This window comes from Vicia villosa, unplaced genomic scaffold (genome assembly GCF_029867415.1).
Source record: "Vicia villosa cultivar HV-30 ecotype Madison, WI unplaced genomic scaffold, Vvil1.0 ctg.004729F_1_1, whole genome shotgun sequence".
Classification (NCBI taxonomy): Eukaryota; Viridiplantae; Streptophyta; class Magnoliopsida; order Fabales; family Fabaceae; genus Vicia; species Vicia villosa.
In genome coordinates this window covers 18402-32411 of record NW_026706498.1, presented here as the reverse complement: position 1 = coordinate 32411, position 14010 = coordinate 18402, and the positions used below count along the sequence as shown (strand labels likewise).

General features: G+C 38.1%; 1 protein-coding gene across 1 annotated transcript; it reads left to right on the top strand.

Annotated features, from left to right (window-relative positions):
- Window positions 1–12358: 12358 nt before the first annotated feature.
- On the top strand, window positions 12359–13579 carry LOC131642259 (uncharacterized). The gene has a single exon (XM_058912536.1). The coding sequence runs from the start codon at window positions 12359–12361 to the stop codon at window positions 13577–13579; it is 1221 nt and encodes a 406-aa protein (XP_058768519.1).
- The last annotated feature ends 431 nt before the right edge of the window (window positions 13580–14010 follow it).

Genomic DNA, 14010 nt, shown 5'->3' with positions numbered 1-14010 from the left:
AATCAGCCAGCCTCGTGGCAAAAGTTTCAATGAAGTCAGCCTTGTGACAAAAACTTTGATTAATCAGCTAGTACGGTGGCAAAACGGTTTGATTGATTAGCCAGCCTTGTGGCAAAAGAAGATTGATTGATTAGCCAGACTTGTGGCAAAAAAGTTTGATTGATTGATTGTTTGTGATGATATATAAGAGATACTCCTAGCATAGAGATGAAAAATATCTAATCTCCTAGGGTATTTGATTTGGATATTGGGGATGCTTATAAGAAGCCCGTGGGTCCTTGTACGAAGCCCAAGAGGAGGCTATCCGAGGGTCCTTGCATTGTAAGCCCAAGAGAAGGCTATGGGAGGGACAATCCAGGGTCCTTGCATTGTAAGCCCAAGAGGAGGCTATGGGAGGGTCACTCGTTTGTACAAAGCCCAAGGGGAGGCATGGTATAGTTGGTTTGAGTTCTTAGAGCGATTTCACCGGGAAACCATACTCTATGTCCTAACCTAAACTAGGGAGATTCTTTGCACGAAGCCCAATAGGAGGCTATGGGGAACCTAGTGTTGTACTAAGTTGAACAAGCATATAACACAATCACAAGTATGAACAAGTACGAACAAATATGAACAAGTACATGAACAAATATGAACAGTTATACATATATGACAAAGTGTGTGTATATAATGGAGTTTATGAAGGAAATATACCTGTAAGCATGCTCCATTTGTATACATAGGGGCTCGGGACTCATCCTCGGGGAGAGGTCCACTTGAATTTATTCAAAGCTATGTAAACAGGTATTTACAAAGGGGCTTGGGACTTATACCTACATGGAGGCCCATGGTATATTTTTGGGAAGATTTAAAGAAACCTTCATTTTTGGTTTGTTATTCAAAGTTAAAAACAAATTGATTGAGATATGTACAACAGGCGTACAATGAAATACCTAATTTCATGTACTGGAGTGGGTATGTACAAAAGGGCTTGGGACTTATACCTACGTGGAGGCCCGTGGTATATTTACAAAAACATGGTTGATTGTTTTATTTACAGACGCGTCGTTTGTTGTTTTAAAAATGATTTGAAAATTGTTTGAAAATTGTTTTTGAGAAGATTTTATTTTGAAGAAGTTTTATTGTTTTGAAAAAAACTGTACAAAAGGAAAAGAAATGGGACTTACACTCTCTAATATTCGAGAGGCCCCTGTTTTATTTTCATAAAACAGGGTGGATGGTTTTGAAAATGATTTGAATGTTTTTGAAAATGAATTGATTACTGTTTTGAAAAGATTTTGTTAAGAAGTTTTATTGTTTCGAAAACTGTACAAAAAGAAAAGAAATGGGACTTACACTCTCTAATATTCGAGAGGCCCCACATCGTTTTGAAAACCAATTGATCAATTAAAAGATTTAATCAAAAGTTTCAAAAAGAAATGGTTCATTGTTTTTGAAAAGAACCGTGATCGTTCGTTTTAAAACGATTTGAATTTGACAAAAGTTAATTTAATTAAGTTAAAACAAATTTTAATGCTTAATTAAGACCTAAATGATTAGGGTTTGATCACAAAAAATATTTACAAGTGATTAGGTTAAAAATTAAATGAAAAACAATATTTAAAGTAATTAAAAACACTTAAAAATGTATCATTTTAAACCTAATTAAAAACATATTAAATAAATCTTTTTTTGTGATTTTTTTTGATATTCATAAAATATATGTGTTAAATAAAGAGTGTACAAAAAATGAATGAAAAATGAATTAATTTGGTTAGTTAAATGATTAATTAAAGTTGTGAAGAAAAAAGAAAGAAAATAGGTGCTAAAAAATTGGTTTTGTCTCCACAAGGGTTTGAACCCACGCACCCACGCTTGCTAACCAAAACATGGACCAACTGAGCCACGCTTGTGGCTTGTTTATGATACGCTTCCAACACATTATATTTTAAAACAAATATTTGAATTCTTTGAACGAAAAAACGCGCCAAGAACACAACCCTAACTGAATTTTGAAATTCTTCAAATCTGTGTTGTTTTGATTGATCAAAGGGTCTATCTCACTCGGTTTTGGACGAGGAACATGATGATGACCTTTAATTTCATTTATTTTCACTCTAAGGCTATCAATTTTCTGATGAACACGAAGAACCCTAGAACTGGAATTCAATGTGAAATCGTGTATGATCATGTTATGATGCAATTGATTGAGGGTTAATGATCCTCATAGGTGCAGAAACAAGATGGTATGTTCATTTTTCATTTATGATGCATGTATGATGGAGTTTGAAGTTCATGAGCACTTACCTCAAAAACGGCCAAACTGGAGATTGAAATCGTGCCTGGAGGTGTTACAGATGCTTTGTGATGATCTGGATAGCTTCAATGGACCTTATGTGATGTGTTTGAATGCCTGGAATGGACTGGAAACCTCTTGATCACCTTGTGGTACCCGAACTGCAGTTTAGCTCAAGTGAGGATCAAGTTAGTTGATTTTGATGTTTCAGATCGTGTATGATGGTTGGAACAGTTCATATAAAGTATATGGAGTGTGTTTAGATAATTAACTTGGACAGATATGGCCTGGTATGAGAATTGATATGTTAAGGCTCATTTTATGCAAATATGGTGGTTGAAGAGTGATTCTGAGATTTAGGGTGATTTGGGGTGTATGGATGGATCAAACACATCCCATATGATGTTTGTGGTTTGTGGGAAGCATCACTTTGGTCAGAACTTGCAAGAGATGGAGGTTGAGTTTTCTACCTCACTTTGAAACACATGACTTGTAATTCAAGAAAGAAGAGAGAAAACCTATAATTGTGAGGTTTTGGTGTGAATTTGGAAGTGATTTGAACCTCTATTTATAGGCCATGAGTTCTGAACTCAGAACTTTGCAAGTTGCCCAAAGAATGGTGATTTGGCATTTTGAGATAGAAAGGAATCTTGCCATTAAATGCATATGGTTAAAAGTGACTTAACCATGGTTATTTTTCTAAGCTTCTTATCTCTTTCCTATCTGATCCTAAACCAGAAAATATCTTCTAATTATTGCATTGGTGTGTCATCACTTGCATTATTGGCCATATAGTATAGAAACTTAGTGAAAATGGCTTGAAATTTCATGCTTAATGACCTCTAATGTCAAAATTCAAAACCATAGCTATGCTCCATATTTTTTCATGCTCTTGGACATTTTGGAAAGCTCATATTACATACTTCAAAAGCCTAGTTGAAAGTTTCCTCAAGTCTCTTAAGGAAATGGGTGAAAAAGTTCCATGAACTTTGAAGAAAATGAAGTTTTAAGTGAAGTTTTCAAAAAGTACCAACTTTGAAGCACCATATCTCTTAAATGGTTGATCTTATGGAAAAAAATTATATGTGTCAAAGTTGTTTATTGGATCAAAATCTACAACTTTCATGTTGGAAGTTTTTTTCAGTTTGTAGGTGAAATTTTGAGTTATTCCCCTCCAAAGTTTGGAAAAAACCATGAAAAACACTTAGAAAAATTTTCTAAGTATGAAAGTCAAACTTTTGACTTTTTGATTCTTGATTGATTTTCTTGATTTTTCTTGATCAAATGACTTCATATATCATATATTGATGATTTAAAACTTCAAAAGTCATGGTTGACCAAAATTCCCCAAAAGTCAATGGTGATCTTGTACAGTTGACTTTTTCAGACGAATCGCGTTTCTGGAGTTTTCAATGAAACAGGCTATCCTCATCAAATGAATGGTATGAATGGATCATATTGAAGCATTAGAGGATATTGAGCCATGGTTTGAGTTGTGGCACCATGTCCTGATTAAAAAGTCAGTTATTCAGTGAATCAGGTCAAAACCCTAATTGTCGACCAGATGAAATTGATGACTGTGGATCTTGAATTGAGATGTAATTTCCATTGGATGTTGTCATAGGGATTATTTGAAGATGATTGAAACCTTTGATTGACTCCCTGGGGGTTTTTAGGGTTTCCCAAATGTGATCCCTGATTTTAGTCCCTGATAGTTCAAAACCCTTAATCTGATGATTTGTCTGATCAATCTTTGTGTAGGAGATGTTATGAGCCAATGGATTAGGTCAAAATGATGCACTTGAGGTCTTGATATCATGTCCCAAGCCATTAGGTCAAATTCTGAGCAAAAGTCAGGAGTGTGCTGTCTTCAGTCAAAACCCTAATTCAGTCGATTTAAAGCTGTTGAGCTTGTTGAAATGAATCTCTGAGGACCAAATGTTGATTATTGATGAAGATGATTCATTTGAGATGAAGGGAGAACAAAACCCTAGTTGATTGTTGCTTGTACTGATGAGTGATTTCTTGTTTAAATCCTGCTGAGCACAAGTAACAAACACAGGCTATGCAATTTGTTAGAGATGCAAATGATGCATATGCAATGATATGAGGTGGTATCTTAGGTCAAAAATTGGGGTATGACACATCCTTTAATTTAAACCTCTTTTCATAAACGAATGCGAACATACTTCCACATGTGAAGATCGAATATCTTCCAGTCGAATGCGATGATGACCAAAATCTCGTCTTACTCTTGATTTAGTCATCCATTCTTGTAGTGATCTCTTATCCATTTGCGCATGGTATTGTCTCCATTTGAAAGTGATCGAGTACTTCTCGCTAAAATCAACCAACAAACGTTCGTGGTTCTTCGCCCCAACGACGATTGCTCTGACTTTCCCATTGCACGAGGGAATACGTAGGCACAAGATACAAACGTCTTGGCGAGCATAATAATAAAAAATCTTTTCTTTTTCTTCATAATTAAAACCCTAAAAACCTTTTCTTTTATCTTTTCTCGATCAATAAGCAGAAGAACGCAAACATTACACTAACACTCAAACACGAAACTAACTAAATGGGTCCCATCGAGTACGATGGAGGTGAGGGGTGCTAATACCTTCCCCTTGCTTAACCGACTCCTGAACCCTAATTTGGTTGTGATGACCATCTTATCCATTTCCTTTTTATTCGTGGGTTTTACCGATATTTTCCCTTTCCTTCTTGGAATAAATAAAGTTCGGTGGCAACTATGTTGTATTTCGAACGCGCGATTACGCTCGAGTATTTTTTACCGCTATTGATACTACCTTTAGAAAAAGTGAAAAAGGTTCAGTTAAAGGAAACTCATGAAGTTCCGGATGACGAAAACCCACCGCTAACAATTTATTCCCGACAGGTTTGACATGCCCAAGGAAAGTCCGAGGTTACCCTTTACTTCTACAAGTCACAGAACTAAGAAGTAAAACAAAGTCATTGGATTAACAAAGGAGATTGTCCCTAGGATCAATAGGTTTTGTCATGCTCAGAATTTCAACCTCTACGATCGCTAAGTGTTACCTAGGATAAAAGTTGTACCTTCTGATTAGCAATTCTAATGGGATAACCATGCAGGTTTTGGAGTCAATTCATTCGCTTCATTCTATCAATACTACGACTTTCCACTTACACCCTTCTATTCTATTTAAATTTCAATTATTAACAAACTTAAAGGAGAATAAAGAAATACAAATAACTAAATCTTGCTAAACATATGCTTTCAAGGTAAGACCGAGTCGACGATGTAAGGCATTGTTTCAAATCCTAAATAGTGGAGAAATAAGGAGATAATCCGTAGTCAACCCCCTTGAGCCAGGAGTTGGAGTTTGTTTCTATTTTTCAAATAAACCTTGATTTCAACCAGGGGCAGGGTAGATTTCGATTAATTCAATGGCGTATTTTGTGGTCAAGAGAATCAGTCAAGAAAAGCAAAGGTTCAAGCACATCTTCTTCCTCGCATTCATCAAAAAAATTAGGAAGCAATGGAAACAATATTCACAGCATCTTCTTCCTCAATACATCATCGAGGACGTATCAAAGTCGAAGCTTACAAATCAAAGTCAACATGGCAGTCACAATGTTCAAAATCCAAGGATCAATATTTCAAAAGGAGCATCCAAAAAAAAAAAGGAGGAAAGCGCCCGCTAAGTCAATGTGGAAAATTCCATAAAAGAAAACAAAAAAATGACTTAGGCAAAAATTAGGGCATCCCGATGGATCAAATTCAAAGGAATTGGCTCATGCAAAAAAAATAAGGGATAGCAAAAACAAAAGCAAAATACAAAGGATAATCTTGTGACTGCTAAATCATCGAAGCTCCCCAACAATGCTTGGATCTCTACAATATTTTTCATCGGTGCTTGGATCTTCACTAATGCTTCTGCTCATCATCGGAACTGAAACGATTCTCTTGCAAATGAAACACATTCATTGGATTAAACGAACTTTAGGATTGGAGAACATCAAGGAGAAAGGGGTGGGTTAAACAAATTTTTGAGCCTTATATCCATTGTTTCTTAAACCATGAACCAGGCCAAGTTACAACATTCAAAAGTCCTAATTGAGGCAAGGTTAACTACGAAAGCATATTAAGCAGGATTTTGTTATACTGACTCCTAGGGTTGTTAAAACTGTTCCTAACCACGACGCTTCTTCAAACATTCATCTGCGATCATCTAGTTCTAATTCATAACGGACTTCGATTTCAAAACTTGCATGCGCATCGCATTGGAGTTACTTCTCAAAGGGCATGACGTCATCTACGAATATACACTTAGCATCAAGGAAATCTCGAAATTGGTTTAATCAAAGGTGATCATTTCTAACAAAGACTCTTGAATGTGGGAACCACGTCCAGAGGGTTCTCTTAAACAGGGGGAAAATTTCAAGGATTACAGGGGCATACAATCAAAGATCCTATTAACTAGGGGAATTCATCCTAAGGTTCAATCGACTTGGGTCACATCTCGAAGCAATAACAATCAAGGGCATGTCAAACATGAAAGAAATTTAAACCAAATGGATAGAACACTATGGATAGCCCTCCATATCCTAGAGATCAAGGGAATACCCTTCAATCTAAACGTTGAAGCATATATATCACATTTGTACGACAAGGTTATTTCTCGGGGTACTTCCTTTACGGCTTGGAGATAAGAGGCATCTTTTTCCATAAAACTAAATATTGGGGCAGTGGATATCAAATCCATAGGGTGAAAAATTCGAAAGGTTAAAAGGGTGGAGAACCTCAAAAGGTTAAAGGGGGAGAATTTGAAAAAGTTAAAGGTGTGGAGAATTTCAAGAGGTTAAAGGTGCGAAGAATTGCAAAAGGTTAAAGACGTGGAGAATTTCAAAAAGTCAAAGGCGTGGAGTAATTCAAAAAGCCAAACTAGGGCAAGACGCACAACAAAAGGGAAAGGCATCCTCACACTTTACAACCTCCAACAAACCTTTCTCCTAACTACGATCTTCAAGTGCAAAAGCAGGTATTGGAAAGTCACGCTATCATCACACCCCACCCTATCAAACAACCTTACAACATTAGTGAGCTATATACGCTTTTGGTTATCAACAACCTATCATTGGAGCATCATGCAAATATACATAAGTCAGGCATTACATACATTGGTTAATACATTACATCTCATACATCGAAACGCCTAGACAATTCAAAAAAAAAAGGTACCAGGGGATTGGTTCAGGACCTAATGGTCTAGAAGGAGACTGAAACCTGAAGTTCCGCTTGAAAACATTCTACGCATAAGCGTTATTAGTTGGCATAAGCATAGTCATTGCATGGTTTAAACAAATTCAATGGGTTATAAGCAGATAAAATATGGGGATCACCATATATACATATGCATCAGCATACATACATACATACACATTAGCATTAGCATTAGCATTAGCATATACATACTAACTAGCACGCACATATAGGCATTTATCAATCAACATATCCATAAGCATAATCATTACGCGTTCAAACCTGGTCTAAGAACCGGCATGTCACATCATTAGATCTTCGCTCATAAACACGCACGCGAGCATCATCTTAATTCATCAACAGGATATCGTAAACAAAATCCTCTCACACATATAACATTAATAGACAGTTCATACATCTACATTGTACAAACGTCAGGGTCACTTGCATGTATAGCCGTTATATGTACGTGCGCAATATTTATACAAGCATTATACATACTACGCTTTACACACTACGTTTTACACGCTACACTTTACACACTACATTTTACACACCACGCCCTACACGCTACGCTTCATACACGTTACGCTACGCACGCTACACTATGTGCATACACACACCAAGTTACTGGTCCTTATACTTCTGACTTCTACGTATGTGTCAAGAAATTTATGAAGATGATCTTGCTAGCACTATAGCAGGTGAATCTTTTTTTATGCAGATAAGCTTGCTAGCACTATAGCAGGTGAAATTTTTATCCAGATAAGCTTGCTAGCACTATAGCAGGTGATAGCGACAATGGGGTATGTCTATGATTATGACTGCAAGTGCACAGTCTATCGCGTAGTTTTAAAAGACATCAAACCCACAGGGACTAAGAATCGACCTAGTGTAGTTAATCGTTACTACGTAAATCTAAGGCTAATATCTGATTTGATTATTGATCAGACGGGAAAATAAAAGAATAAAATTAGACTAAATCAAGGATAATAGTATCGGTATGCAATAGTCGGACTTCGGGGATCTAGTAAACCATCGACGCGGATCGTAATTTAAAATCACTTTTCTGTAGAAATCATTAGTTTAAAAACCTCCCTCTCACACTCTCGTGTTTATTGATTATGATCTCATTATTAAACCTAAGTGAGCGCTCTGGCTGTATCAAATAAAGTTTAAAATGATTTTTGAAAACAAATGAAAACTAATTACCCTTAAAGCGCTCCCGCTGTATTTAAGGTTAATGCCTAATTTCTAAGGTCTAGTTAAAATCTCAAACTTCCGTTTTTATTGATCCTAACCTCTATTGTTTTTAACTCTCTTTATAAAACACTTTAATTAAGCGTTTAGAAATTTCAGCCAGATAAATAAATTTAGTTAATAACCTACATCGATAGCATCACTAGACTCCCTCGGTTATATGACTTTACATACCGACAAGGGGTATTTAGCCGGACATTATATTAATTGACGGAACTTAACTGATATAACAGATATATATTATTCCGTATATAAGGAACTGTGCATAGCTCTCATTTTTACACACTCCCATTCCAAAAACCCTCTCCTCACTCTCCAAATCCATTCACGATTCACAAACCCACACTCACATTTCTTCACTACAAAAAACCTCTCTCTTCACTCTCTCAGCATAACTTGCTACAGAATCTAACAAACTCATAGGCGCTACCTTCACCAAGCTCTATCCATGGAACCTCCGGTTGAAGACTCACGCTAGAGGAGCCAGTTCGTACGCATGCGTTGCTATCGTCGGAGATTCGCACTCACATAACTTTCTTCCTCCACTGAAGCAAGAAGCGCTCAGGTAAACGTCTGAAACTCTCTAGCATTGTAGCCAAACGTTGTAGGACCATAAGCATCCGTTCATAATCTTGCAAATCTGTGTTGAATCTTGATTCGGATAAATGTGATTTGGCTTATGAGTTATTGTGTGTACTTGCTGCTTAAAACATGCGTGCGCATTCGAGATTCAGTCGTGAGTGCGTTTCTGTGAGTGATTCTCTGTGAGCGATTCGTATTCTAGCGTGGACATGGTTGTTATACGGCGCAAGATTCACGCAGTTCCGGTGTTAGAGTGAATATTAGGAAAAACCGAAGCCGGATCCGTGATCGGAAGAGGAAAACGAGTAGAATGATGTCAGCCTCGAGGAATTCTAGAAAAAAGATGGGCGCAGCGCCACCGCGAGGTCGTCGGAAATGGTGACCGGAGCGAGTCCGGCGCCGGCGTTTTGTTTTAGGGATCACATTTCAGATGGTGACGTGGCTTGCATGTACCGGTGGCTTTCTTTTTATCATTACCATGCTTTGTCCTATTGCAATGATTGGCTTATACCGTGTGCTAGTCTGATTGGCTGAACTTGCACCTTTTCTTGTAGCAACTTAAATGAGGTTTGTCCTATTGATAACATGTTCACATGCGTTCATGTATTGGCTCATATAGAAAAGAAATAAAAAAACCTAAATGCATGCTGAATAATGAAATAGAAAAATAAAATGAAAGTGGAACTGGTTGGTGATAACGTTGGGCCATACACAACTGGGCCTGGAATTTTCCTGAATTTACACCCCTGCTTTACTGACGCACCACCTGCTACTGGATTGGGCCAAGCGCCTTGCTACTCCCACACCCCTATCTTGGCCCAGTTTACTTCTAACTGCATTTCAGTTCATTTTAATTTCACTATTACACCCCCTTTTGCTATTAATGAAAAAACAAATAAAAAAAATTGATTTCCTTTATTTCTTTTTGCAACTAATTGATTTCCTTTTGAATAATAAAAATAACAAATACATTTTTCACCCAATTAGATTTTAGAATAATATTTTCTTTTAATTGATTTTAATAATTGTTTTCTTTGAGTGTTAATTGGCTAATAAACCATAAACAAAATAAATAGTTTTTTCTTTGATAATTCAAAATTGGTTTCCCATGTGAATAAAAATAAAATTGTTTTGTGAATAATTCTCATAAATAGCTTTCATAGTTTGTATGATTTTTTTAATTCTTGTGTGAATATTTTCCATGTATTGTGAAATGACAAATATACCCTTTGGTTCTTAAAGTTGATTTTTATCAATTTAATTGCTTTTCTTCCTTTCTATTAGAAGTAATCAACAACAATTAGGCTTAGAAATTAGGCTAGTCCCCCACTTTCTCATATCTTTTTCTTTTACAACACTAAAACATCTAACAAATACTCAAATAAATTCCCCATAAAAAATACAAAGAAAATACTTAAAACACTAATAATCAAAGTGAAAATTCTTAAAAAGGGAATGGAAGCTTGAACGTCCCTTGCTTAAGGGAATGTTCGAGTGCTTGGATCTCCCTTGCTTAAGGGTCCCATTCAGGCGTAAGTTCCCAACTTCTAAAAAACACCAACCAAAGAGTAACTCGAGTTTCCCTTGCTTAAGGGATTTCCTCGAAACACTCAAACTCTCTCTCTTCTCTCCTTTCTTAAGGGCATTGTTATCTCCGCTCTATTGCATCCTAGGTCGATCCCTTATGCAAGAGCGCGAGCGTTAACGCCGCCCAACTAAAAAACACAAAAACAAACAAAACTATGGAGCCGAACTACGACGCTCTGATTCCTGAAAAGGATACGTAGGCATCAAGTCGCGGGGCTTGAACGAGCACATTTGTAAATATTCCTTCTTTTCCCCGTATTTCTTTTGCATTCATTCGCATATAGACATAGACATAGTACACACCCATTAGATAGAAGCAAACATAGGTGGATACCATCGAGTACGATGGGCGCGAGGGGTGCGAATACCTTCCCCTTGCGTAACCGACTCCCGTACCTTGATTCTCTGGTCGCAAGACCTTGTTCCTTCCTTTGTTAGGTTTCCTGATATTCCTTTCCCTTATGGGATAAATATATTGGTGGCGACTCTATTCATTTTTCGCGAGCGTGCGACAGCTGGCGACTCTGCTGGGGATGTTGCTAGACCTATTGCGGGTCCATGCCTAGCGAGTCGATCCTAGCCTTTGTTTGTTTTATTTTATTGGGTGTTTCTTTATTTGTTTTTATGTCTATATCTTGTATATATGTTTGCATGTTTATTTTATGCTTGCATATCATGTTTATTTCTGCTTGCACATCATGCATCTGGACTATATTATGGGTCCCCGTGGGGGCCACATATTTTTCTGCTTTGTTTTGCAGGTGGGGGTTTTTGAGGTAAAAGGCCCACTACCCAGGCCAGTGACACATAGGATTAGCGTGGATGCTCATGTTGACTCCCGTAGCGCTTGCTATGGCCGAGCTTGACATGGGGTACCACAACTGGGCGAGGTTCTTTCATGGAACACTCTGTCTGGCACGCTTGTTGCCTCAAACACTTTGTACCCCATGGGAACTGTAGACCCTGGTGACCATTAGGGACCACTTGTCCGTGTCTAGAATTCATACCTGTGAGTTGGGGAGGGACAGGATACTAGCCTTCATCACACCCGGATTTCCATTTCGCAATCTGAAGCCGAAATTGTGAACCTGTTACATTCAGTGTTACCCAGATGTCCAAAGTTGCGAGGGACATTCAGTCTCTCACCACATTGCACACATGACACATCATGCTATTGCATCCACCTCACTTCATTCGTGGAGAATCCTAAAATCTATTTCCAAAAAAAAAAAAGAGCATAATGTATATACCTTTTTGCAAAAAAAAAAAGAGAAAGAAAAGAATAGAAGAAAAGAAAAGAAATAATGAAAAGGCTTTAGGATTCTCCCAATGAAATGCATTCCGCCATATCATTTAACATGCATGTTCATTTATTTTCAGGAACTTTTGGCTTTGTCTCCGACCAACACATGGCTCCACCATTGAAGACTGGTAGTCGCAACATCTCCTATACATTCCCGAATCCGAATCTGGATTCTCTTGGGTGCTTAGCGAAGAAGATCACGCCAGATGAGTTGACCAAGTTCCGAGAGAAATATGGGTATATTCTGAGCCTTCTCAAAATGCCATTCACCAAGTATGAGCAAGAGGGAGCTCATACCCTGCTTCAGTTCTACAATCCTTCTCTGCGCTGTTTCACGTTCCCTGACTATCTCTTGGTTCCCACATTGGAGGAGTATTCTCTTTTCCTCGGTGTTCCGGTCAAAAAGGAAGAAGTCCCGTACTATGGCACCATGGAGGCCCCTACGTCCATTGAAATTTCTAAGGCTCTTTATTTGAGCAAGTCGGTCGTGGAAGCAAATCTCACCAAGAAAGGAGGATGCTTTGGTTTTCGTATGGAGTTTCTGGTTAAAAGGGGTTGCGATGCTGCTGAAGCAAAAGAATGGGACACATTTAGGGCTATCCTGGCTCTAAGTATCTATGGTATCATGATGTTCTCAAACGTGCCCGACTTTGTTAATATGAATGCCATTCACGTATTCATTCTGCAGAATCCGGTTCCTACACTTTTGGGGGACGTTTATCACTCCATCCATCACAAGAATAGTCAAAAGGGAGGTTTGGTTAGATTCTGTGCCCCGCTGTTATATCGTTGGTTCAGGTCGCATTTGCCTGAGCGTGGTGCCTTCATTGATAATAGACACACATCTAAGTGGGCTGAGAGGATTATGGGGCTGAGGGCTAAAGATATTGTCTGGTACAATAGCGCTTTAGATGACATGGAAGTTATTATGAGTTGCGGAAAGTTCAAAAACGTACCTCTCATGGGTCTTAGGGGCGGAATCAACTATAACCCCGTCCTAGCTAGAAGAACATTTGGATTTGCTTTTATCAGTCCACCTGAGCAAACAGAGATAGCTGAGAACATTTTCTATCATGTGGCCACCAACATTGGACAGATGGCAGAAGCTGTGCAAGCTGGAAAAGTATTTGCTGGAGAGATAAGAAGCATTTTGGTCAGAGAGACTGTGCAACTTATAAAGACTATACTGAGTGGGTCAAGACTGTGGCTAATACCCATGGGATGCCTTTCCCTCCTAAGGATCCCTTATATCTCCCTGCTGGTGAACAACCCAACATTGTCTCCATGCCTCGTTATAATCGAACTGTTGAGCAGAATCGGAAATTGACTGAACAAATGGAAACAATGCAAGTCAAGATGAATACTGCTAGGCAAGAGAAGCTTTCTGCTCTTCATAAGTTGAAAATGAGAGCAATAGAGCTTGAAGAATTGTATGCTAGAGGAAGTACTTCTCAGAAAAGGCCAAGAGTGACTATAGACCCTAAATTTACTGAATCTCAAGAGAAGAAGCTGAAAGAACATTACGAGGCTCAGTTGGCAGATTTGACTGAAAGACTCCAGATTCAGACTAAAGAAGCCAATTCAGAAAGGGCTCGTCGAAAGAAAGCAGACAAACTCTTGTTGGAACGCCAAGGAACCTTAGAAAAGTGCTATGAAGAAATCTGAAAGCTGAAGGGTCAAGTAGAAGAAAAAGGTCAAGGTAATACCCAAGCTCAAGAGGAAGCCAGATGTTGGGAGTTGAAGAACCGCTACATGGAA

Coding starts and splice junctions, on each gene's coding strand:
- LOC131642259 (XM_058912536.1), top strand. CDS start 12,359: ATGGCTCCACCATTGAAGACTGGTAGTCGCAACATCTCCTATACATTC.